The sequence below is a fragment of the Rhinichthys klamathensis genome, unplaced genomic scaffold (genome assembly GCF_029890125.1).
Source record: "Rhinichthys klamathensis goyatoka isolate OS25496 unplaced genomic scaffold, OSU_Roscu_1.1 h1tg000613l_1, whole genome shotgun sequence".
Classification (NCBI taxonomy): Eukaryota; Metazoa; Chordata; class Actinopteri; order Cypriniformes; family Leuciscidae; genus Rhinichthys; species Rhinichthys klamathensis.
This window is the reverse complement of record NW_026607066.1, coordinates 492,632-519,043: the sequence shown is the minus strand read 5'-3', so window position 1 is coordinate 519,043 and position 26,412 is coordinate 492,632. Positions and strand designations below refer to the sequence as shown.

Genomic DNA, 26,412 nt, shown 5'->3' with positions numbered 1-26,412 from the left:
CAACATTTAAATTCAAATTAAATTCAGTAAAGCCATATTACCTGTATAATAATCTCCTCTTCTATGCGCTCAGTGCAGTTGATTCTCTCAACGACATGGTCAGAGCCACTGTATTCAATAACAGCATTCCCTACTTTGACTTCCCTTTTAAACATACTGACCACAAAATCTCCATTGAGTAAATATTCTTCACGGCTGTTGGACAAGGCTGCAAAACAAAAATGAAACAACATGCATGCATGCTTTATTTTCTTTATGTTAAAGCTCAAAATGTCAAAGCAAATTTTCATACATGCCACAGGATAAACAACTAATGTAGTGTCCATTTGTTTTAATCACAAATTTGTCTCACTACAAGACCTGCATGACCTAAGAAATAAAACGTTTTCATTTACAGTCAGATTTAGCAACAGTCAGGGCAGATTAGGCTAATCGGGGTAAAGAAATCCAGTATTCCGTGAAGAGGCCACGTCTTGCTCTACTGAAGTCAGTATGCTTCAAAAATGCACACTAATGTGATTATGTAGCTAATTTCCTGAGTTACTTTCCTCACTACTTCACACATTACAGCTTCCAACCCCTGTTCCCTCTCCCCACCACCTACACACATTCAAACAAACCCTTTCCAAAACATCTACATTCCTGTCTTGGCCTAAACCACACATACACTGTAGATAAACATACATAAACACACACATATACGCCAAATACACAGAAACATGCAAAGATATCAATAAACAGGCACGCACGCACACATGCACAACTCACTAATCTTTTGAAAACAGCGCATATTTCCTTAGGTTTGTAAAGTGCAGGAGCATTAGCACGAAAAAAGTTTATGGAAGCTCTTGCAAAAGCCCTTTGTAAAGCTTGCAATACACTTTTACATCAATTCACCTACAGTATAGCACATTAGCCTACTTTAGCAATGACATTGAATACATTTTAAATTAGGATTGTTTATGAATATGCAAATCAATTTGACAATGTCACAGACATCCCACTTCTCCCGGTAGATCCGGGAGTCTCCCACATATTGATAGCGACTCCCTGATGCCTGCAAATTATATACAATATCCCGGAAATCGAGCGAGCCAAAAAAAAAAAAACGGTATCCATCTGGTATTAAAATACGTTTCAAATGCATCTCCTCTGTGACCACTTGCATTTGGATTTTGTCGAGACCCTCCCCTCTTATTTCGCCACACTCTACATTCATTTCATTTTTGACGCACAAATACTTTCCAATGAACCTGACTTACAAGGCTTAAATATGAATACAATGTTATATAATATAGTATAATATTATGCAATGTCCTGAATTCATTGGTGGTTTGTGTGTGTGTGTGTGTATGGGGGTGATGATTGTGTGTGATTTTAGAGATATTTTACAGTATCGGCCAATGTTGGATATTTGATTGTATGCTCATTTCTGTTATTTTTACATTTAGATTACCTTTGCTGTCATCTAACGATCATTTAATCTTTAAGTAATTAAACTAATCATTTAGAAATACTTTTAAATGGAATCTTTAGCCAATATCATAATGAATATCCATTTTTCATGCGGTACATTATAATGTTGTGAAAAAAATTTATTTGACAAATAGTAGTTTTAAATTCGTAGATAATATTAAAACATTATTTTCAGCATCCGTATTGACCAGAATTTTGCTGGTCAATGCATCTCCAATTTTTACTATAACATATTCAAGTTTTATTTAAAGGGACATTAAGTAAGAATTACTCCCATCTAGCGGTGAAATTGTATTTTGCATTCAAACGAATTGTGCTCTCCAGCGCCTCGCGTTTTCAAATGCGTGTTGCATCTACGGTTGCCGTTATGTACCAAAAATCTATGACAGGATGTCTTCTAATAGCATTCTGCTCCTCCGTTTCTGCTGCTTTCAGTTACGTCACGCTGGCTCTGAACGAAAACGCGTTGTGGAAACGCGTTGGCGTACTTTTTGTCCCTCTCTGCTATTATAGTTTTTCAAGATGGCGGAACTACATGGAAGCCTCCGTGGACTTACCCGTCCCATGTATATAAATATAATAAATTCTTCGTTTACGAGGATAAATCAGATAATTGGCAGAGGTATTTGTACACCATTGGGGACATATTTATGAATAAAAATATTGATTTTAGATTATAAATTACCTAAAAAGTTACTTATAGTCCCTTTAAATCCTCTGAACTACCACTGGACTACTACGGTGGCCCGCGCATGACATCCGGGGGAAAATGTGTTTTGAAGGTGCAGTAAGCGATTTCTGAAAATTCTGGATCAGACCGAACACCACAACACACTTGTAGCCAATCAGCAGAAGGGGGTGTGTCCACTAAAGATGGGGGAGGAGAGAGCGAGAGTGAGAGGGAGATTTGAAGAAAGACTGTAGAAAGAGAGATGGCTGAGAGATGTTACAAAATAGAAAAAGTCAGAGGAATATCACTGGAAAAAGAAGAGAGTCCATGCTCCATACGCGAGTAACATTGGTTTTGAGTGTGTACTGCTGGCGACTAACACTTGCTTGTATATACTCTTCCTTGTCATTTGTTCGTCATTTTCGCTTTATTTTTCGCAGAGCTTTATTTTGCTTCGCTTCTGCTATGATAAAGATACATCCACATGCATTGCGTGTTCGTGCATTTTGGGGGCGGAGCAATACAAGAAGGGGTATGTTTGGGTTGATTTCAAATATCAACAGTGTTCAACAATGATTCTCAGAAATCACTTAATGCACAATTAAGTAAATTGTGTGCATGATATAATAATTCGTTCCCTCGTTTTACTAAATCATGTGCACAATATAATAATTTGTTCCCTGGATTTATATCGAGGTAATGAATAATTATATTCGTCATGCACATTAAGTCCCTCAGACTTAAAAAGAGGGAACGAATTAGTAAATCATGGCCACCAGGCACGTGCACAGGTAGGGCTCAACCTGTGCAGAGCACATGCCCTTTTTGCTCTTACACTCGAAGATCCCCTTTTTTTTTGTGGTGGTGTTTTTTTTTTTCTTCAATAAATCAATGCTATTGGTCACCCTTTACGTCTGTCTGTCTGTTTTAAAAAATATTTAGCCAATAAAAGTTCTTAAAAAGAGCTTGTGTGAATCTTGTTCGATCCTCAAACTGTCAGTAAACCTGATAACTCCGCCCCCTCTATCGTGACTAAATGAACTGAAGCTCCGCAGCGACCGCACAGGCACAGCAGACAGCAGCTGAACGGAGTTTTGCAAGGGTAAATAAGGATCTTGTTGTTTGAATAAGTACTAAACACTTTGTCTATAAAAGCTCATATTTTATTTATTTGATGTCTGACTGAGACATGTGGGACCTGTCACCTGAGAGAGAGGTCTAGGCTAGAATTTGCCATCTAGTCATAACCAATACATAGCCTACACTTAAATAGCCTGTGCATACAGTAGCATTTCATCTTTTATAAAATGCGATTTTGGCCAAATGTATTTTACAACAGGAAAAACTGAGCTCCTATATAGCTACAACAAACTTAACCCGTTGATGAAAATGTAATGTGATGCCGCCGGCGCCGTTTAATGACGGACAAAATGCACATTTGCACACATTCGCTGGTCAAAAACCCCGTAACTGTATTTGAGTTTGACTTTTGTAAAATGTTAACAATATATTCATAAGTAATACAACGTATAACTTGTTTTTACCATCGGAAAATCATAAGCACAGGTGCGCCCCCGCGCTGTTTTGTACTGAAACTACACAAAGCGACTGAGTGATCCTCGTCGTCACCTATAATATATTTTTAAGAAATGTTCTTCTTTGATTTATGATTGCTGATACACTTAATTTATTAACATTTCATCTTGTTATGGCAATAATATTAAATTATGGTTAATTCAAGGCTGTTGATATGCACGTATTCGCTATATTTTTTTTAATCTGGTATTCTATACTCTCCGCTCGTCCTCACATGTATAAATGTAGTAAAACATGGTTTTACTACAGTAATGTTGTAGTAGTAACTAAAAAAAACATTACAGAAATCTATTTTAAACATCACTGTGAAATCTTTATATTTTATCATGCAGAATGTAATTCATGATTTAATTCATTCCAATGCTTAATTTATTTGATCCAAAATACAACAAAAACAGTAATATTGTGAAATATTTTTACAATCTAAAATAACTTCTCTATTTAAATATTTTAAAAAGTAATTATATCTGTGATCAAAGCTGAATTTTCAGCATCATTACTCAAGTTCAGTACTCCTCAGTGTCACGTGATCCTTCGGAAATGCTTTTCACTGCAACTGTACTTTTCACACTATTTTATTTATTTATTTTCATTGCTGGCTTATTTTAGGGAAAGTGTAGTGAACAAGGGACCTTCAAGAGACCAACATTCCTGGTCCTCCACAGTATCAAGTTTTTGCCAGGTAGGCGGATACATGTTGGATATGCTATAGTTGTATGGCTACCATTGTATGGCTATAGTTTCTTATAATCTGGAATTGAGTTGGACATAATTATTTAAATTATATTTCAAAATAGTTTCTCAAAAATACTTGACTCATGTTTATGTGTGACATTGAGAAGAGGGGAAGGTAGAGCAATGTTAACCAAATAATACAAATTAGCTTATGAAACCAAACAGAATAGCTAAAAAATATATATATTTTATTGAACTTTTTGTGTGCAAAGAACAAAATATATATATATATACACATTTTTTATAACTATAACATTTATAAAAAATATATAAATGATATAACTATTTTTTGTACTTATATGAATTCTGATTACATGGTGGGGGAAAAAAGGGAGGGGGTGCCCTTTGTCAGTTTCAGCACATGCCCCTCAAAAGGTCTGTGCACGGCCCTGATGGCCACGATTTACTAAAATGAGAGAATGAATTCTTAATTTGTGGCCACGATATAGGCCTATATATATATTCTGTATGTCATGTTCAGGGCTACAACATATATGCTATTCTATTTAATGTCTCACCGAGGTAGTTATCGTCCTCTGGTTTCCCTGAGTAGCTGTGTTGTCTCACATCTATGTTTGTAGCACCACTGGGAATTCGCACCACAACATTGTAACCTGTAAAAAAAGCAGAAATCAATCAAATATTCTTCCTAAAATATTATTGTTCTTTTAGTCTGAAATCGGGCTGAACTGCATGGAACTGAAGTGAATCATACAGATTTTGAACTAAGCTTCTCTGGGTTACTTTGGCTGACATAAACAGAACTGTACTAAACTGACAGCCTGCGTCACCTACCATAATGCACTATGTTGAATGTTCCTGCAACAGTCTTGCAAGATGAGTTGTCCCCACCACACACCCCACACTTATCTCTCCTGGCCTTGGAGTTCAACACATGGTCACATCCTGCTTGCTGTAGAAACAGGTAGAAACAGGTCTTGCTGTAGACACTTGAACGGGATTATACAGGAATATTCCTTCAGATCATGCAGGATATTTATTGATTTAAGTTGCATTTTCACACCACATACACACACACAAATGCACCCACCCTGCACAGACCCTGAACACAGATGTCGTTGGTGTCAGGCCCACACTGTGTGCCATCAATAACTCTGTCCCTGAGTTGGTAGTAAGCTGTGCTGCCCGCCACACGACAGAATAGCTTACAGCGATCCTTCATCAAAACTACAGCACACAGAGACATCAGAGAGAGAGTTAATACAGTCTGACCTCAGCCCTACTGTATTTAGGACATTGATAATATGTTTCTCATCACAGCTTTGTACAACGCAATTATCAAGTTAATTGAAATTTAATTGTGTTTGGTAATTTGATTTTGAAAGTATATATGGAACCTTTGAAATCATCATCATGTCTCAAATCATGAGGGAATCCTAGGGACTTGTTTAATATGGGTTATACATACCGAAGGCAATTATGTACTGGTTTAACACTGTTTAAACTGAAAAACATGAAGAAACGTATTCTATAAGGACACCCTCAACAAATACTGAGGCCAAATGAGCAGACTACTGGAAAACAGCAAGTGAGAAATGTGCAGTGTTATTTTAATATTATTTATATACTATTATAGCATATTTTTAATTAGCTTTTTGTATTTTTATATGTTAGTTTTAGCAATTTTGTCGGTTTGTCATTTTTATTATTATTTTGTATTTTTTAATTAAATTGAAAAAATTAGGTTTTTAAAAAAGATTTAATTTATTTTAATGAACAAAAACAATCGTTTAAGAGTTTTTGTTTTAGTTAAAAATAAAACTGGAAACACATTAATCTATTAAAGGGATTAAAGTTCACCCAAAAATGAAAAATCTGACATTATTTGCTCACCCTTGTATACGGTTATTGTTTCAGTAGAACACAAAAGGACATTTTTTTAATAATCTTAACTCGGCTCTTACAACATGTCTGTTAAGCTCCCAAATTACAAAAAAGTGCTATAAATGTAGCTCAAATCTACTTGTGAACAGGCCGATATTTCAAAAGTATTATTCACTGAAAGTCTTCTTCTCCAGTGAACGGTTAACTCTGTTAACTGCTGTTATCGGATAATTGAATCAGTGTGTTGAACTTATAAACCGGATCATTGAACAAATCATTCTTTTGAGAGGTTTCTTTCAATTGATTCGTTTCTAAAACCAGACTGAACAATTTGTTCACGCATCAGATTTAGCAGTTTACTGGTGATAAAAATTATTTCTATGGTCTGCGTTTGGTGTTTTGTTTTTGTCTTTTTTGGAAGCTTAACAGACATGGTCACTATAATCTGTCATTGTTTGGAAAAGCCCTGCATGCATATTCTTCAAGAAATATAATTTTGTGTTCCACAGAAGAAAGTTTTACAGGTTTGTAATGACATGACGGTGAGAAATTAATAACAGAATTTTCAGTTTTATGAAAACTGTCCCTCTAATTTGTTTTTTATACAGCCCACGATGTTCCAGTTGCAATCATTGGACTAAATGCCTTACTTCCGCTATACTTTGGCACCCAGCGGACATTTGGAGGTAGACCATTGATGTTGAAGTGTAACCCATCAAAGTTGGCACACTGTTCCTCCCTGAAGTCTTTCTTTTGCTTGAAGCATGGCTCAGAGTTACAGGAACGGAATTTCATCCTTCGTCCAACACAATACTTTCCCCCATTTCTGGGCCTAAATGTCATAAAAACACACAATCAGAGCACATGGTCACATTGGGAAAACTTTATTACAAAATCCTTTCTTAGAAAGTCCCTTCTGTTTTCTTGATCATGTTTCTGTCTGACTGCAATTTAAACAGAGCAAAGCCTGCTGTCTACCCAAGTGCACTTTTGAAGAATATTCTTTTTTAAAAGGATTTGCTGCTGTCATTTGTCAGGGAACATTGAGAAACCTGGTGCCAATTCACAGTCCATTGAGAATGCAAGACTACAAAGAGCGGCAGCTTACACGGGTCGGTTGCACTCGCGCACAGCGATCTTGATTCCCCCTCCGCAGGTCCTTGAGCATGTGCCAAAGGGACTCCACACGCCCCAGGCCCCCTCTATTGGAACGGAATCGTGCTCTTTAGGGATGCACAGGCCATGTTTACAATGCTGCAAGAAGAGAAAACAGAGAAAAGATGATTGCAGAATCAGTCATGACTGCCACTAACTAGAATGACGAAGAATGCTGTTGATACTGAATGCTGTCTATTTTGTTTCACTCAAAAGCACTCCTTGTCCAGCATCTGGTTGGCTGAGTTGTTTAATTTCAACAAACTGTTTAGTCAATTGGAACAAAATGACACGTATTACACGGCAGACGCTTTTATCCAGAGAGCATCCCTTACGAAAAAAAACGTTTATTCAAGTGTTCTATTAGTATACTTCTTTTCAACTAAAAATAAGAAAGCATACTTTCATTCTACATTTTATATACTTCTCAAAAATATACTTGATATACTCTGACTTCTCAGAAATGTACTTAAAATTACACTTAAGGATACTTGACATATACTGAAAGAAAAGTCCAAGTATATTTGGCCTGTACTTGTACTCAATCTTTTGATCGAGATATACTTAAAAGTTTAATTAAATATTCAAAGTATACTTGGCTTGTAGTTGTGTTAACTCTTTTGATCGAGTAGCCTATTAAATATACTTGTTTTTACATCGTTTTTCATATACAGTCTTATGAAACTTACATTGTTTGAAAATATTGATTAAATATTGATATAAAACAGATATGTTTCTAATTCTGCATATCTGAATTTGTGTGTAGGCTAGTCCACTGGTAGTGTGCATAGGAATTTACTTTAATTCTACTTTACTCTTTCCCCACCATTGACTGAATTTTCCAGCTACCTATGACACATCTTCTAGTACAGAATCTCCGGATCAAAACACAGGAGAAGAAGAAGCTGAAACAAGTGATAGAAGATTGCTCACTCAAATGTAAAATAACTTGATCGTCAAACATTAAACAGCGTGTAAATCAAAATTGTTTCCAAATGAAATGAAGCCTAACACATGAAGAGAAAACGACTGTGAAGCTTTGGGGGTGTTGGACTCGATCTTCTCCATCTGTGTTTTGATCATCGTTCTGAATCTGATCAAAGTTTTGAGATTTTCTCAACTTTTTTGTTTAAAATGTTCCCTTTCTTTATTAAACTTACCAACATTCAAGTGTTGATAAAAAAGGATGCATGAAGCTAATAAAATGTTTTTAAAATTAAAGTACAGTAAAGGTATTTTTCAAGTAGCCTATAAAAACATAACATTTAAACATAGTAGTATGAACTAGTTGTGCACTTAAAGTTTACTACTGTTACACTTATAGTACACTTAAACATATACTTTTATATACTAAAAGTGGGCCAATTTAGTCCCAAGCGGTATTAAAATGGTAATAGTAATAAAATAATTTAGTTTGTTTTCTTAATCATACAAATCCCTTTCATATGATATCAATATTTTCAGGTGCAACAAACTTCACGGAGCGAAGCATCAAGCTACAGCACTACTCTGCCATTTCATTGCACATGGGTCGAGCTTTGATTTAAAACAGTTTCACCCAATGATTACCAGACAATCCACATTGGGTGTTCCCATTGTTAAAATCAAAACAAGATGCAAGAGACTGATTCTGTGCATATCTAGATACATTGAGTAGCATGATTCCACAGCAAAGGCATTCCATATGAATTCCGCCATATGACATTCAGAGAAAAAATTATGCATTTGCAGTTATTGTTGAGATACCTTGTAAAACTGCCGTTGAGATGCTATCTGCAAGGCTTTTCATATGGAGGTCATGAGAGATGCAATGCTGTTTACAATCATTACCACTGCACAATTCTGACTAGAGTTCACAATCTGGGAAACATTGTAAAACAAGGGCAAAAACAAAGCAATATATCAGTGTGGACGAGTGTCACTGTGGAAGTGATTTGGTCGCTATTTGGAGGAAATGTGTGCTTGAAGTTACATCGAAGAATCTGCTTTTCATCTGCTTTGCAACTCCAGCATGTGCAGAAATATAATGTGTTTACTGCATGGAGTTCTTTCAAAAGACATAATGCGTATATGTCAGGGTATTGAAATTAAACAAAACTATTAACATACCGTAAACTGTCCACAAGCAACCAGCCTTGTTTCATAATAGGAAAAGCTAGAGGGATAATCCACCCAAAGATGAAAATGATAACTTCAGAAACTAAAATAATTTCTTCATGTTGTTCCAAAACTGTATAACTTTCTTTCTACTTCGCAACATATTTTGGAAGGCATTCAAAGATATTTTGGAGAATGTTGGGCTTCAAAAAACACTGTTGACATTCATTGTACAGACAAAATAAAAACCAGAGACACATTTTTCAAAATATCTTTTTGTATGTTCCACAGAATAAATACAGGTCAAACAGGTTTGGAACGACATGATGGTCAGTAAATGATGACAGTTTTAATTTTTGGGTGACCTATTCTCTTAAATAATACCAAATGTTTCCCAAGAAGGGGATTTCAGATCTTTATGTTTGTCATTTAACAACACCAATTTTTTTTTACACCCGTAGACAAGGGCTGATCGCTGATCGAACCCATTCTGTTTCACTGAATCAGAACCCCTGGCACATTACAAAAAAAGGGGGAATAGGGGAAGCTCTAACACAATTCCAAACACTGTACATGTTGCAGTAAATTTCGTTTTCTGAAGTGCTTGCCTTTCCTGGAGAGCACTCTGTCCCGTCAGCCCATGGCATGTGTTGGGTCCGGCAGCCACGCTGGACTCCTTCTGGACTGGTGCACCACAATCTCCGGCACTGTGTCTGCACAACATCCAAACACTTAAATGTTAGCTTTAACATCTAACTCTTACACACAAAATGTGTAATGATGCCTGTTTTCTGCTTAAGCGTTGAAAGTCACTGGATAACAAGCTCTACTTCATGTAGCCAAAAAAAAATGATTCTCATTATGGTCTTTTATTTAAAAACAGGTCCATGAATAATTTCAGAATAGATAATACACACTAGAAGATGTCCATGTCAGTATGTTATGCAATTCCTTGCGGGATCTTCTCACCATATATGGGCACACCTGTGTTCCAGGCCCAAATATCAGCTCACATTGTTTATTGACGCTATATATCTGTCCAGGCAGCTGCTGGGACAAACTGTATGGCCTAGAAACCGGCTCATCGAGCAAACACTCACCATACCCTGTGCTAATGAGAAATGATAAACGAATGAGCTGAAAGAAAACAAAACAAACAAGAGACAAACAACAGAAATGTTCTCAGTAGGTGATCGAGCACACACAAAAAAGAGAATCTGTTCCGTTTGTTACAGATGACGTTGTTTCCATCTCAGTTGAGAATGTTTAGAATAAAACAAATGCATGCTAAAGCTGGACATTAAACATTCGGTGGTACTCAACTTCAAGAGTCCAAGCCAACATCACAAGCTCAATAACAACCTGTCACTGAACGCAGTGTAAAAGGGGTTTACATACTCGAGGAACTCTGTGATGTATTTCCGACTACATTTGGACCACATCCAAGGATTGGTGTAATAGTTGAGCGTAGGGGCCATCACATGTTGCTGGTTCTTGACTCCATCATCTTTGCATTTGTTACTGTCATCGTGAGGCATATTGAACCTGAGGGCATGATTGAAAACACACACATGCGCACACACAAACAGGACAAGATGATGAGCAGGTTCGGGACACATGTACTGTGATCCACACAGTATCTGTAAGACTGACCAATATCAGGTATTTTCACATTTGTACTATGACCCTATGAAAAAGCCAGTAGAGAGAAGTAGTGACAGGCTGATATATTCGGCAAGCTGATTAATTGGCAGTCAATTTAGAAAAAGAAAAAAATAAACCGATCAATTAAAAAGAAATACATTAAAACAATACAGATACTAATAAACTAAAATAATTTTCATATTATGCAGGATATCTGATTAATGGCTGATTAATAGATTTAATAAAACAACACTTGTTCTAGATACATTTTAAAATAAAAATTAAATACTATTTAAATACTACAAGTGAATAGGTGGTGCGCACCGCATTACACTGTACAGCACCAGGAGTAAATCCGTACTCAAGCGCACGGCACTGATGTCACCACCTGCCACCGGATAAGAATGGAATTCAAAAAGGGAGTTCTTTTAGGGGTCATTTTTCATATGACTGTACATGCGAATTTGGTGTAGATGCATTTGCCAGTATTGTGGGATAAACGATAGCCTGTAAATGAGGATGTTAGCCAAGCTATGACTGAAATAGGTACCATCATGAGACCGTTGTATGTGCCATGATATAATTTATTTAGATTATTTCATATTTACCTTGAAGACTCTATTAAGCTAAAAAAAACACAGAGTATAACTGATAGTTTAGTCATCTCTGCAAAAGACCTTGAGAAGTTGCATATCAGACACAGACACACTGTTATCGAACTGTACAAAAGGCAATGACATCTCCCCCAAACATCCAAAAATGAAAGAAACACTACTAATGTTTTAAAGATAATTTAGTTCTGGGTATAATAAAAGCTCCTCTCAAGCAAAGTCCATATGACAAATAGCATTTATAATGCAGGTGATATTACAGCCCCAAAAAGCCTTTGGACACTTAAGCCACACTTTCTTAACCCGCATCGGCCCGCGAGCGGGCCGTCGAGGGCGTGGCTATACTTTTATTACCTTTTTTAAGCTTTGTTTTATAACAAATATTCATCTGACTATCATAAACTATGCATCATTTGAAAGCTAAAACACTCAAGAACCATGTTCTAGACTTGTTTTTGCAATCAATACACCAGAGAGGAAAGGGTTAAATAAAATGCAAAAGGACTGCTCATTTGAAAATGAGAAAAATGAACCGCTATACTCATCTTTCATCTCGTATGGTTCAGATCAGTTCGGAAGAATCCAAGAAACAACAGCATACATTTCAATGTAAGGGTCCACTCTTCAAAATGCATCCCACTTTTTAATCCAAAACAACGAAAAATAGGGAAAAAAAATGAAATATCCTCCTTTGTTTTCATGAGCGTTTTCGAGATAGAGTTCGCATCATGTTCATTTTCAAAGAAATATCGATTCTAATCCATATTCCAACACTCAAAAGCCATCTCACCCCCGCAGTTTAGACTCTTCCGGATCGAATGATACATCCTACTTCTCTGTCCTTCAATCACAGGCTCTGTTACAGACCAAAACAGTAAGAGAGTCCCTGACAGGCTGAGCGCGCTGTCCATCGCGCAGCTGGGCTTTCGACTGGATAAAAGCCTGGATAATGCTATCCAATGTCCTTTGAGCTACGTTTTGATTGATGGGAGTATTAGCCAACTAAAATCGATTGCAGTGATAGACAGTTCATGCAAGCACATTCGTCAAATTCAACTGCGCAAAGTTTTCATTCACATGTGCGCTTTCGCCACGCGCGCAGCACGCACACACATAGTTAGCCGACCAGAATGTAAACAGACACATAAACGCGATGTTTTGACACATGGAGCTTGCATAAATGCACGGATTTACTCTAAAGCTTATATCTGAGCATCTGTATCATGGATCGTCGACTACAGAAGAGATTTGAAGGTTTTTTTGCAGAAAATGACGAAGAGCAACAGGAAGTAATAGGATATTCATTATAAGTATCAGTTTATTGCAATTTATTTGGGTAAAAACCACGTTTGTAATTACAAATGTTCTAAAACATTTATGTTTTTCTTTTTATATATTTTATACATTAGTTGGAAAATGAACACTTCTGCAATGTCTATACATGTAGTGAGAAATCACTGTTTTTGCTATTAGAATTGTTCAAAATAAAGATAATTTTGGTAAAATGTTCAAATGTTGTGCTGAAATCGTTTTTTTCTTGTGTGGTTTGAAGGGCATAACAGTTCTGAATTGTTGTTGCAGACCTATAGTGTTTACTCCCTATGTAAAGTGTTTGGGTGCCAGGTGTCCATTTGGAGTCTCCAAATTGCATTTTGGAAAGGACGCCTATACTTTTCTTGAATAAAAGCTTACAGAAGCTACATTTTTGGGAGTATCATCCTCAAATTTGAATCTAAACATGGTCAGACATTCAATTTTATCTTTATGGTGTTTTCAGGCCCTTAACATAAAAGTCTGATCATTTTTTCCCTAAGTGAAGTTAATTAAAAGAAATCGTGAGTCACATTCATGTAAATTTTACCTTGTTTTACTCTGTTCCTATGCTACTTTGAGTAATAATGACTCTTGGGTAACAAAGTTTCAAGTGTCTAGTTTAAAAAAAGATCAGAGTTATGAATGTGGACCATAGGGTTTAAGAGCTACAGACATTTGTATTTGGGTATGTCATTTTCAGAAAATTCTCAAAAAATGGGGCGCTGGTTAAGAGGTTAAAAATGTATAACTATCCTTGTGCTACATAGCAAAACATCAAACAAAGTGGCATAAAGCACATTTATAAAGCAAAACATTTCACAAAATCAGTACTCACACATGGCCAAGCTCATGAGCGATGGTGAAAGCAGTACTGAGTCCATTATCCTCATTAATACTGCAACTTCTATAGGGATCACAAACTGTACCCAGCTCAGCAAGACCTAAAAATGCATGAGAGAACACAAAACTAAAGGAATATCAATCATAGCTGTTGCTGTAATTGCCATCGTCGACATCATCCTCATTGTCAACTTCAATAGGATCATAATCACTCTTTTCACACAAAGATTTACCTAAAGTGTCACACTTGTCCCGTGCTCGACAGATGTCCTGCCTAAAAAAATAGAAGAAGGCTTTACAAATTTGTTCAAATACTTGGATACCATTTGATATCACATGTGTCCATGCTGTTACATTCTACTCTCTGCCTTTGTAGCCTTGAAAATTGTAACCCAATTTGAAAAGTTGTTGTTGCACACCAAATTTATGCACACCATAAATCATTTTTAAAAATACAAAATCTAAACCCTCCAATAAAATTTCTTTCACCTTGTGATTAGGATGGCAGTGTCGTGATGTGAGTGATGGTTGTCATCCAGGTGGTTCTGACTCTGCTGCCATATGCAGAAGTTTTTCAAAGTGGCTTGTGCATTGAAAGAGATAGTGGGACCATCCTGCAGAAGAATAAAGACAGGTGATACTGAAACATTTGAATACATTTACCCTTACAGAAATAATTAGGGCTTAACTTTAAATAACTACTTAAGCACATTTAAAAGAGGTGAACTCTTACCAGCTCATTCTTTATAATGACCAATTTCACAATAACAATGTTAATAAGGTTTCCAATGCTGGGATCCTTATAGATGGAGGAAACCTGAGTGAGAGAATACAGACAATTGAAATTCATTGTCAAAGCTTCTAATTACTTCTCAAATTACCAGCCCGAGAGAGTTTCAACAGTTTAAACTTATACCTGGCCGGTTTTGGCCTTTATCCCATAGTTCTTATAATACAGTTTTACGGTATACTGTAATGTTATATATGTTATATATTACATTATAATATAGACTCTTGCCCTAAGCCTCCAAATTGACTCCATCACCCAAAAAAAACCCTTGGTCTTGAGCCACCACTGCAAGGGTCTCATGTACAGGAGTATCACATTGGACACGGCTGCCATGAGTTCCAACAGCTTTTGAAACTGTTTCACACTGACGACCTGGCCTAGCCTGATTCTGCTCACCACTGAGAGAACCAACTCGATACAAGCAGAAAACAGTCATGCCTGCATGGTAACCAAGTCCCAAACTTCTAGAAAAGTTGTCCTCTGAACTGGGAAAGCATACTCTTCTTGGAGTTCAGTCTTAGCCTCAAGCGCCTTATGTGGGCTAGGACAACATCTCCTGTGACTGAACTATTAATAACGAGTCATCGATGCAATTGAGTACACGAATGCCCTGGAATCTCAAAGGAGCCAGAGCTACATCCATGCACTGTGTAAAGGTGCGGGGAGACAATGCTAGGCCGAACGGAAGAACCCGATACTGGTAAGCTTCGAACCCAAAAGGGAACCTCAGGAACTTACTTTGTTGAGAAAGGATGGAAAAATGGAAGTATGCGTCCTTTAGATCTATCATGGCAAACCAGTCCTCGGATCTGATTTGAGTCACAATCGTCAACATTTTCAACCTCTATCTCCTCAGAGAAAGGTTTAACTGACTTAGATCTATGATGGGACGCAACCCCCCATCCTTCTTTGTAGCTATGAAGTATTGGCTGTAGAAATGAGACTCTCTCTCAGAAGAAGGAATACGCTCTATGGCCTCATTCGCCAAGAGAGGCTGAACTTCCTGTTCCAGCACCTGACTCTGCTCAGGGCCCACTACCGTAGATAACACCCCGTTGAACCTTGGTGATCGAGAACCGAACTGGATTCTGTACCCCTTTTCTATTGTACACAGGACCTATTGAGACACATTTGGTAGAGGTTTTCACACTGCTGATCAATTGGCAGATCGATTTCCTGAGGGCTCCATGGAGGAGCGGGTGCACCCGAGCTTGAGAGAGCTCACCCTCAGAGGCCTGAGACTGTAGTCAGTCTCCTCAAGAGAATGGCGGTCCTCAGATCTGCCTTCTCCTGTGGAAGCTTAGGGCGAGAATGCTGTCTCGACCCCCAAGCTTGTTGAGGGGGGCCTCGAGAAGCAACACTTTCCTTCTGTTGCTTTCCATGTGAGGAGCTGTAGGCTTATGGCTGGGGCTGCTCCCTGCCATATTTGTGAAGGCATGCACCAGCCTGACCTGCTATCATGTAAGTCTTGCCCACCAGAGATGATGAAAAGGGCTGGGTCTGTCTCAAACTCCTCCACGTGCTCCATGTGCGACCCCCATGATCTAAGCCACCGCACCGCGGCAGACGCGGGACCCGAACCATGGGGGCCATGAATCTGGCCATTCTCATCAAAGAGGGCCAGGCAGGAGTGGAGCGTTCTTAAAGGGAGAATGGGAAAAATGTTTCTTGGCCATTGAGAACTAGCTTGTGCTGCCAGGTCCTGCTGAGAATGCAGCCTTTGCCAAGATCAAAATATAGGTCATCTAACCTCCCTTTGAGTTCCAATGAAAAAACATCTAAAGCATGCTGTGCATGCAACATACCTGATTTTATTTGTTTTATATTCACATTCACCAAGTCTGTCAGACATATTCACCCCATGCTGATGATCTGTCACATAGACCTAAAGCATCTACACAGACCCATCAAAGCATAAGACTATCGATAACTAGGCGGAACTTACTATGGACATCAGTGTAAGAATGTAGTGCTGAAGGTTGCTTCCATGATGTTCCACCATCTTGCTGTCAGCCACAACCATGACTTCAACAAAACGGGGGTAGGAGAGGAAACGCTTTGATCTCCGGTGTGGCTTGGAGTCACTGCTTTCATTAGCGGAGTTGTGCTTGTTTTCTGAGGAGGGGAAGGGGGCAGAGAAGAGCCTGGAATTAAGAGTCTCCAGGTCGGACAGCATGCTTGAGGGCAACTTTCTCTTCAGTCTGTTCCTGTATCTGTGATGTGGCTCTATATGTCCTGGAACGAAGGAGGAGAACAATACAAATAATATGTTAAATACTACTAAAATATAGCAATTTAAAATAATTGAATTATATAATCTGTTCTATATATAGGAAATAATGAATGAAAGCAGCCATGTGGGCTACTATACTATCACTATATCACAGGGTGATGTCCAGTGATAACCAGCAAGTAATTATGAATCCAAGGAGGATTTATCATGATCTACTGTATGTTAGATGATCAGATGGACTGTAGAAAGTGGCAAACCTCCATCAAGTGAACGTACAAAGCTCTTTTGAACTTTCTATTCATTAAAGACTCCTGAAAAGAAATGCGCCACAAAAATATTAAGCAACTGTTTTCAACATTGATAATAATAAATGTTTCTTGAGCACCAAAATCAGCATATTAGAATGATTTCTAAATAATCATGTGACACTGAAGACTGGAGTAATGATGCTTAAAATTCAGCTATGCCATCACAGGAATAAATTACATTTAATAATAAATTAAAATAGAAAACAATTATTTTAATTTGCAATAATAATTCACAATATTATTATTATTTTTTTTCAATGTACTGCAGCCTTGACTGTTACTACATTAGACTGTTATAGAGCTTCATTTTAATGACAACTTAAAAGCAATAAAATAATAACCTTAATTTTAAAATAGGACAAAAATTCAACACAACCCCGACCTTCTACTCAACATCAAACAATAAGTATTGTTTTTGCACAAAAAATGCTGGGAATCAAAATTAATCATATTTCTTCCACTAGAAAAAAAGAATGCCACAATGGAGTTTTCAATAAAAAGTTCTCCTCCCAGCACTTTTGGGGGCCAAACTTTTCCATTACATAACACAATACCAAATTCAAAAAACAATGCTGCCATTGAGTGTTCTTGATACATAGAAGTGTGCATTAGCCCTATCTAAATTTATTTTTGTAATATTGAATTTCCAAACACTTAAAACTGCCATTGCTTTATTACAACGCAGCTCACCACGTGGCTTTCATGGTATTGTGCCTCTTGAGTTTCCTTATCTTCAAGCTACAGGAAGTGCAAGAGTCAACAGGATTTTGAGGCAGTAAACTAAGATAGGACTGATACCAAGAACTTCCAATGATTTTTCCTGTTCCACTGACTTCTACTCAATGACATTTGAAAATAGAAAAGCAAAGGATGTAAAAGATACCATGAATGTGATACTATGAGTATTTGAAAGTCAATAGCTATGTTTCCATCCAAGGTTGCGATTTTAACAAAATTGGAATATTGCATATAATATTTGCAAATTTAGCAGCATTTCCATTTCATGTTCAAGAGAACAAAATCCTCACTTCCTGGGAAATTTGTACAAAATTGATATATAATAAAAATGGAAGGTGCTGCAATCGGGGAAGCCACTGTGGCTATTTTTTCCTACATTATGAATGACTTGCGTCTCAGAGCGCACAGAAGAAATGCCTGCTGTTTGTGAATGCAATTATTTGAGACACTTCTGGGAGGTCATCATTATACCAAATAATTCTGATGACAGACTTTGCCTCAGACATTTTAGAATGATCAAACCAACATTTGAGATGCTGTGCAATGAAATTTGTCCACTATTTACTGCAGTTATCCAATCACATCCACTGTTGAGACAAAGTCACGTGAGTTTATTGTTGCACATTGAGGGATTTTTTCGGTAAATGTGTTTCCATCATAGTTTATGTGCATGCCTTCTTATCGGATAAAAAAAAGAATCCGCCTCAACTGAGCGCATACGTTTTTTATGCTCATTTTTAGAATTTATGTGCATCTTGGTGTTTCCATCCAGAGTTTTTTAATGCAATATCCGAAAATGAGCATACAAATACTGTAGGTGGATGGAAACATAGCTCATATACTTATAGCGTATCTGTTTCCATGTCTAGTGTGGTTGTGAGTCGTGACACACTCATATAACCATCGTCATATTAAGATTTACAGAATTATAACTGGGTAAATTAGTTATGAGTTAACATATACCATTTTCATAGCTACACAAAAACAATATGGCAATAATTTAATGATTCTTCTTTTTTTCAAAGTTTTAATTTTGTTTTTAGGGTCTACTAAATTCTACTAAATAGGTTTTTATGCTTAAAAGTTCCTCTCTTCTGTCATAACACTCTGTTTACAGTAGTTCCTGTTTCTATGAAGCCCCTCCTTCCGATAGGCGCAATGTGCTCTGACTGGTTGGCTGGACCAGTGTGTTGTGATTGGTCAACTACTTCAAGCATGTTTCGGAAATGTCAAGATCCGGTACAGTATCTAATGTTGAATTTCTGTTAATGTGACTACTACCATCATTGGTTTGCTTTAATGTTTAAAATATATCTAATGTTTGTCATCTTAAAACCTCCTCACTTAAAATGTAGGACTTAGGTGTATTACTGTTTACCTGAAGTTTCACATGCAGTCAGATCATCCACACTCTTTTTTGAGGCATCTTTTCTGTACACGACATGAGGTTTGATGTGTTCTTCTTCAAAATGTTCACCATTGTAGCTGTGAAGGGGCTCCACAAAAAACTCCCCTTCTGGTGACCTGAAAGTGCCAAGCTAAAACAAACAACAACAATGTTTAAATTGGTCCAAGGCCAGTGAAATCTATGCACACATTCTGTGTGTGACTGTAAATTGCCCTTGCAACTTCCCCCTAAGATTTTATTTACGTACAAATCCTAAGTGGCTGATGGAGTGATAAAGTAAACATACATTGCATGCATATCAGTATACTGGCCTCTGGGGGGTAATGAATGCAGAATGTGGTTGATAACTATCAGAAAATTCTGCTACATTTACAAAGTATAATGTTTTGAAATGTGACTTTTCTAATAGATAAAGCCTTCTTCTTTCAGAAGAAGCACATTGCAAATGTCCCCCCCTTATTTTCAAGAAGAAACATACTAAACAGTTTTGAGGCCAGTTATTATATATATATATATATAAATATAAATAAAGATTTTAGACCAATTGTTTGTATAAACCTGTATTGTATGAAGGGATACAAACTGGCCATCACGAACAAGCTTGACTTAATTTACTTATAAAATATTGTATGCATATAAATACCTGTGCAATAAATGTTTATGACATATAAAATGCCATATAATATATAATCTTTGCTACAGGCACTGTAAGCTAATGGGGGTGGTTGTGTAGTTGTTATCTAGACAGGTAACCCACGTCACAGGTTCAAACCCTGAAAGAATGATATTTTGTATCAGATTCGTGACAATTTCCCCAAAATGTAAGTTAAATCAGTTATTTCTATATTTCATTGTTTTCAATGAAAATCTACAACTCCCATGATAGCACATTTCAAAACAAAGACTTATATTGATAATTGTTTTATGACAATGTTTTCTGAAATCTAGCCAGGATTGGGTGTTTGTTAAGGGGACATATAGACCTAACTAATACGTTTATGAGGTTGTGTCCTCCATTGATACTCAATTGTTAAAGAGATTTGTCAACAGTCATTCTTTTGAGTCATGTTTACATTTTTTATCTTTTGAATATTTGCAGGTAAATGCCACCATTATTATGGTGTTTCTCCATTGACGGCTATCAAAAACATCAAAACAAAAGTAACCATATAGCCTCTCCTTACTAATCTTTTTTTTTTTTTAAGAAACACATAAATTGCAAGTATTTCATTATGTTATAGCAGATGTCTTACCAGTGACAGATTGTTTTGGAGGGCTCCTAATAGTGTGAAATTATCATTATTATTTTCTCTCTCTGTTTGCAGAAACAAGTGATCAGTAAAAATCACAAATGTTCCTGGAACTGAGACAGCCAATAGCCTTCTTTCAGTCTACTTTCTAAAACATTTTCAGCAGGGAGATGTAAATTAATTTCAGTGTTGTTTCGTGTAAGTGATAGGTTCTTAATGAACTAAATCATGGCTGTATGCAACAGACTGTATTATGACACATGAAATTACTACTTCACTTTTCATTTCTTTTTTTTTAAAGTGTTTTTATTGGAATGATTTAGACTTTGAGCATGCATTGCTGGGATGTCAGAGACCACGAAACGACGAAAGAACCGCTGAATACGTTTTTGAACAGGTTCTTTAAAAATAACCTCGAATCACTGCACTAGTTCCCACGATTGCTTTTGCTCTGTGAGAAGAAACGGTGTTACATGGCGCGAAATTACGTTCAAATCAGCAAATGACATCTGAGTCCCATATATGGACTGCCGTTGACGTCAGCACACTTATGCCACTGATGATGAGTGTGCGTCACCAACTCATGTAGCGCAATTTTGTACGATCGATGATGTAGCCTACCAACAAGTTTGAGAAAATACTTTCTAATTGACCTGCCTCAAAACTGGTGCGCATGTATACTAAATAACTGTTCAAGTAGGCTACGTGAGTAATTATGTAGCCTAATCACATGCTTACATGAACATTTGCAAAGTTTCCGAATGCTTAGGCTACTGCATACCGCAATTGCATTTAGCCTGTGATAATGATAATCGTTATTATTAATATAGAGATAATAATAGTACATCTTTTAAACTCACCAAACCGGAGCAGAGGCTGATTACTGCAGTATGCTCCTGCCCAGCGTTCACATGTCCTTTATAAAAGCAGTGCTGATACTCCGTGTCCTCCTCCCCCTCTTCTGAATTATGACCTTCACTGGATGCTCCGAGTATCGTGACAGTGTAAACTGGGGCAATAAATCCCGACTCGAGCGTAAGGTTAAGGTAATAGTCCTGCCCAAAGGCAGATATTTGATAATAGACATGTGGGAAGGTCCAATGATGGGAGATGTTGCCGGTTATTGGGCCGGTACTCCGCTTTCTCCTCTTGAAGTGCACGCCCGTTGGCAGTTCGTCACCGGCTTCATTCACTCTGGCCGGAGTTACAATCTCATACGCGCCAAACTGCGGTAAAATCGCTGTGGACGAGAACAGAGATTGAATAGTCAAATTCCGTAACAATGGGGCATTCTATGAATGTCGTTTGCTGTGTAGCCTAATAATATTATTGTCAAAGCACATTTTCGTAACATTTTATACCTAATGAGCGTAAATTGCACGGCACCATCTAGGCTAACAGGTAGCCTAAACTGAAATGTAACAGGGTCGACAATTTTACAATTTAATTTAACGTAGCCTAGGCTATACTAGCCTAGAAGATAAACTACAATTAATTGAAAGACAATTTAATCGATATTTCTATAAAAAATCTGCTATTTAGTTATCAATAATCATGCAACAGGGTTGACACTGTACTGATAAACATACAAAAGTGATGAAAAAGGATACCTTTTCATACTTTTGTTCACTTCTTGAAAAACAGTTATAAGAAATAAGTTTGTGTTACTCAAATTAGGGAAATATGAAGGTAACAGTGTTGATGCACACCTTAACAAACCTTCACGACTTCTTTAACAATTCATCCATAGCCTATCCATGCAACAAATCGCTACCAAACCTGTTGTCATATTCTAACAGACTCCAAAAGATTAATCAGGTGTCAGTCAGTTGACGTTTCAAACTATTACTCGAAGACTCTTCAGAGTGCTCGCTATGAGCTCTGAAGCAAGCGAGGAAAGTCATTCATTCTCTGCGCCTCAAGGTACTGAGTTGAATGAGAGAGAAAATAGCACGAAAAGAGTTCTTACCTTTCTCTGAATCTCGCGGAATCCCTGTTGAAGTTAGTGCATTCATGAAATGAGAGAAAAATACAAAAAAGCTTAGTCCCCAGAAGAACAAAAACATGATTGTCCACGTTAAGAGAAATGAATGCAAGCAAGCCCGAATACAGTATTCCGCTGTCCCTTGAAGCCGCGCTCAGCCGGGCTTTCTGCCGTAGCCTACGGTTGGCACATTCAAAGCGTTTCTCCTCTACTTTACAGAAGTGACTTCCATGTCGCTAACAAGCGCTCGGTCGGAGCTCTTGGTTTGCATGCATAATAGCAGAAAGGGGGTCGATGCAACTGTGGTGGTCTCCAGTTTGCTCATTACTTTAGCCGAGACTTGGGCGTACTCTAAGAGACACCCCTCTCTTAGAAAGCCACTCCTGCCATATGTGTCGCTAATGTAGCGTGCAGACTAAACTTCTTTTCAAAATAATAACTTCTTTTCACTAAACATATTACTCATAATGATCGTCCATACGTGCGTTATGTTCTTGTTCCAGCTTCAGATTGTGCTGTTAAACTGTACAGTCAGTTAGATAAGCACACACCGCTGCTTCTCACTTAAGTTAGTTCTTAGTCAAATTAATGTTTACGTTAATACAAACAGCATTAAAATAAGTAACAAGTCGTAAACTTCGACTTTTAAAGAGTAATGAGCATTGCAAATTTGAACACCTGAACTGAAACATATAACCTTGAACAGAATAACATTACTGGTGAAGTCCACTGAGGTTTCCCTATAGGACAACCCCTTGTATATGGTAATTTCCCTCTTTTTAAGCATTTGTGTCTGTCCCAAGACATATGTCCCATAAATGTGCATTTATATGGATTTACTGGCATTTATATGACTGAAGTGTTTTTCAGTGACCGTTGCTGCAGTGATTAGAAAGCAGGTTGGCTGAAGACTAATATATAATTCTGATATATGTGATATAACTTAAAGCAATTGAGATGCATCCCTATGCATTTTGCGTAATATTCACTTAAATATGATCAATAATAAATGTTACTTTGGACTCTAATTGCTAACATCTTAAGATCTTAAGAAGACTTTGATGAGCTGATTTTTAAAATCACTGCATATGTGCATTTTAAAGATCTTGGGTCGATACACATTGCTCCTCAAAGCCACAAACTCTTATACTGTTGCAGGTATTCTCTATTTACAGTTACACTATCTTCTCTGAAGTGACTATAAATCTGCCGCTTTATGGGATTCATTGGCTTATAGATTTGGACAAAGCAGAGTACAAACGGTTTTCCATTACAGCTATGTTTTAGGTTTAGATGAAAGGAGTTGGAGATCCTATCTACACTGTAGGATTTCCTGGAGTGTATGTGGATTTTACTGTGCACCAGCTGTAGGCTCCTCAATGGAAAGTATGAATGAGGGAGAGAGGCTGACCATAGCGTGTTGGACTTGTAGTGTAGGGTGACCTCAAGTCAGTGTAAACTTCACTTCCTTTGATGAGATGATAAGAACTAGAAAGCTTGAATGGACGCTGAAAGTTGGCTTGAGTGTTCAAAGAAGGGTCAAGATGAGACACTGAAAGTCCCTGAACCACCATACTGAACTTTACCTCACCAAACTGACAATTAGATATAATGTCTAGATTCCCAGGTTCTGGATTGCTCTTTTCTATATCCTGCAGTTCAGGCAGAATCTTGTGCATTCTCGTGAGAAAAAAAGGGTGGAGAGAAATTTTTCAAGTTATGATCCAATTGAACACAGGTTGCTAATAGATTGCGCACACAAGTTCACGTTTATTTCTAGAATGCTGCATTCGCAACACAACAAAAAGACTTAGCAGTCATTCTGAAATGTATGAAAGCCTATTTCCTACGGTGGCCCTCTAGTGCACAACACAACGAAATTTAAAAAGTAAACATAAGTTCACAACAAAACGAAATGAATCCACAACACAACAGAAATGAGCCACAACACAACAGAAAATGTACAACTCAACGGAAATAAGCCACAACACAACGGAAATAAGCCACAACACAAAGGAAAATGTACAACACAACGAAATAAAGCCGCAACACAACGGAAATGTTCCCGACCAATAGAGGGCTCTCAGAGCGGGATAAAGTTAGTTTTCCATCCCACTGTTATAGAGTCAGCAGTCTAAAAAATATTTCAACATCACGATTAGTATGTAGCTAATCATTGTAGCCTATATCGACATTTATTAATTCAAAATCACCTACGTGCATTATAGCTGCTGATCCCTAAGGGAACGTCTGCTAATTTCTTCAAGTTGTTAAAACGTATAATTTGTAAGTGTCACCGGCCCACCGGTGGGCCCAAATCCATTACATTTTTAAAACAGTAATATCCTATACTAAACCTAAACTAATCTAGACAAACTATATATCATTTGAAAGCTTACAATCTCTAGTTTCCATATTTGGTGATTGATTTTCAAAATCAATTACAGAGGAGCCATAATTTATCAATTTGCAACAAGAGTATTTTCATACTTCTAAGGCGTGTTTAGACCTTTATTTTGAAATAGTGATGAACATGAAAAATCATGAAAGAAGGGTAGAAACCTCAGTTTGTTTTCATGCCAAGAGTTAAAAAGATAGCATCCATTCAATTATTTTAGAAAAAAAGGTCTGATTTCTTTTTAAATATAAAGAAAAAAATTATAGATTCACCATTTGTGATGTGGCAGGAAGCTATAACGCACATACTTGTTCGTTTTGTGTTTCTTAAAGGTTGAATTCATATCAAAATCTGCCAAACTTCTCATATTACTTCTGAATAGGATGTCTACTTCATAAATTGTATGAAAATTGTGGAAATAATGGTTCATATCACTCAAAACACACATGGCCGTAGCCAGTTATGAGGTCACCGAGGTCCGGACCTCGGTCATTTTTTTTACATTCAAAAATAAAATGTCAAGCTCTCTGAATGATTAATTAGCCGTGTTTAAACCACCTCATATTCGAGTGTTTGCAATTCATGTTGTTGCTGCGATGAACGGGGCTTGAGAGCGCGTTGTGAACGCGGGTGCAGCCTCCGTGTTGCCGGATCCACCTAATGGAAAGGTGGCAGTAGTCTCCTGACCTGGACCTGTTTTTCTGATTTAATGTGACACTTTAGGAAGTTATTAAAGTGGAAAGTTGCATGTTAGGTTTAGTGATATATTAATATTATTTCCAAAACACAAGCTTTGAACTTATTTTTGATTATTATTATTATTTTGTTTTGTTTTGCTTGTTTTTCGTAGCAATATCTGGCAACATTTTACTGTCAGCATTAATAATTTTTTTAAAAAAAGCTTATAGACAAACTGTAATTGCATAAAGCTACCACATTCGGTAAGACAAACGCAATGACAATCGTGATTATCTGTAAGAAATGTATAACACTATCAAAAACAATAGCATAATACAGATCTGTATGTTAGCCTACAGAATGAAATTTGCCAAATAACTTACTGGCCAGCTGGAAGACGGCTCATGCTGTTTAGTTAACCTTTCACAAAGTCATCATAAAAACATTAATTAAAGCAGTGTTTCTCAACTAGCAATCTATTCAGTCAGCATATTTGTGTTTGATCTGTGTGAATTACAGAAATATAAGACTTGCTAGACCTACTTTTTTCTATATTTCTTTGCACAAAACTCTCCAGAAAGTGCCATTTTCCCCCCTAGTGAGAGTACCCCACACATAATTAAATCCAAATTTAACCCCTTT

At 37.2% G+C, this 26,412-nt stretch overlaps 1 protein-coding gene across 1 annotated transcript in view; it reads right to left on the bottom strand.

The window, feature by feature from the left end:
- adamts9 (ADAM metallopeptidase with thrombospondin type 1 motif, 9) overlaps positions 1-23,032 on the bottom strand; it is a 36,333-nt gene extending 13,301 nt beyond the window's left edge. Inside the window, exons 1-17 of the mRNA XM_056240796.1 lie at positions 22,680-23,032; positions 21,571-21,950; positions 19,431-19,590; positions 16,719-17,008; positions 14,717-14,800; positions 14,473-14,597; positions 14,217-14,257; positions 13,979-14,084; positions 10,973-11,119; positions 10,544-10,685; positions 10,183-10,287; positions 7,431-7,576; positions 6,973-7,154; positions 5,529-5,665; positions 5,273-5,390; positions 4,996-5,091; positions 42-208 (exon numbers count right to left, since the gene is read on the bottom strand). Of these exons, the coding sequence (XP_056096771.1) occupies positions 42-208; positions 4,996-5,091; positions 5,273-5,390; positions 5,529-5,665; positions 6,973-7,154; positions 7,431-7,576; positions 10,183-10,287; positions 10,544-10,685; positions 10,973-11,119; positions 13,979-14,084; positions 14,217-14,257; positions 14,473-14,597; positions 14,717-14,800; positions 16,719-17,008; positions 19,431-19,590; positions 21,571-21,950; positions 22,680-22,776 (2,523 nt within the window). The 5' untranslated portion in view covers positions 22,777-23,032. The remainder of the gene's footprint in view (positions 1-41; positions 209-4,995; positions 5,092-5,272; positions 5,391-5,528; positions 5,666-6,972; positions 7,155-7,430; positions 7,577-10,182; positions 10,288-10,543; positions 10,686-10,972; positions 11,120-13,978; positions 14,085-14,216; positions 14,258-14,472; positions 14,598-14,716; positions 14,801-16,718; positions 17,009-19,430; positions 19,591-21,570; positions 21,951-22,679) is intronic.
- Positions 23,033-26,412: the final 3,380 nt, after the last annotated feature.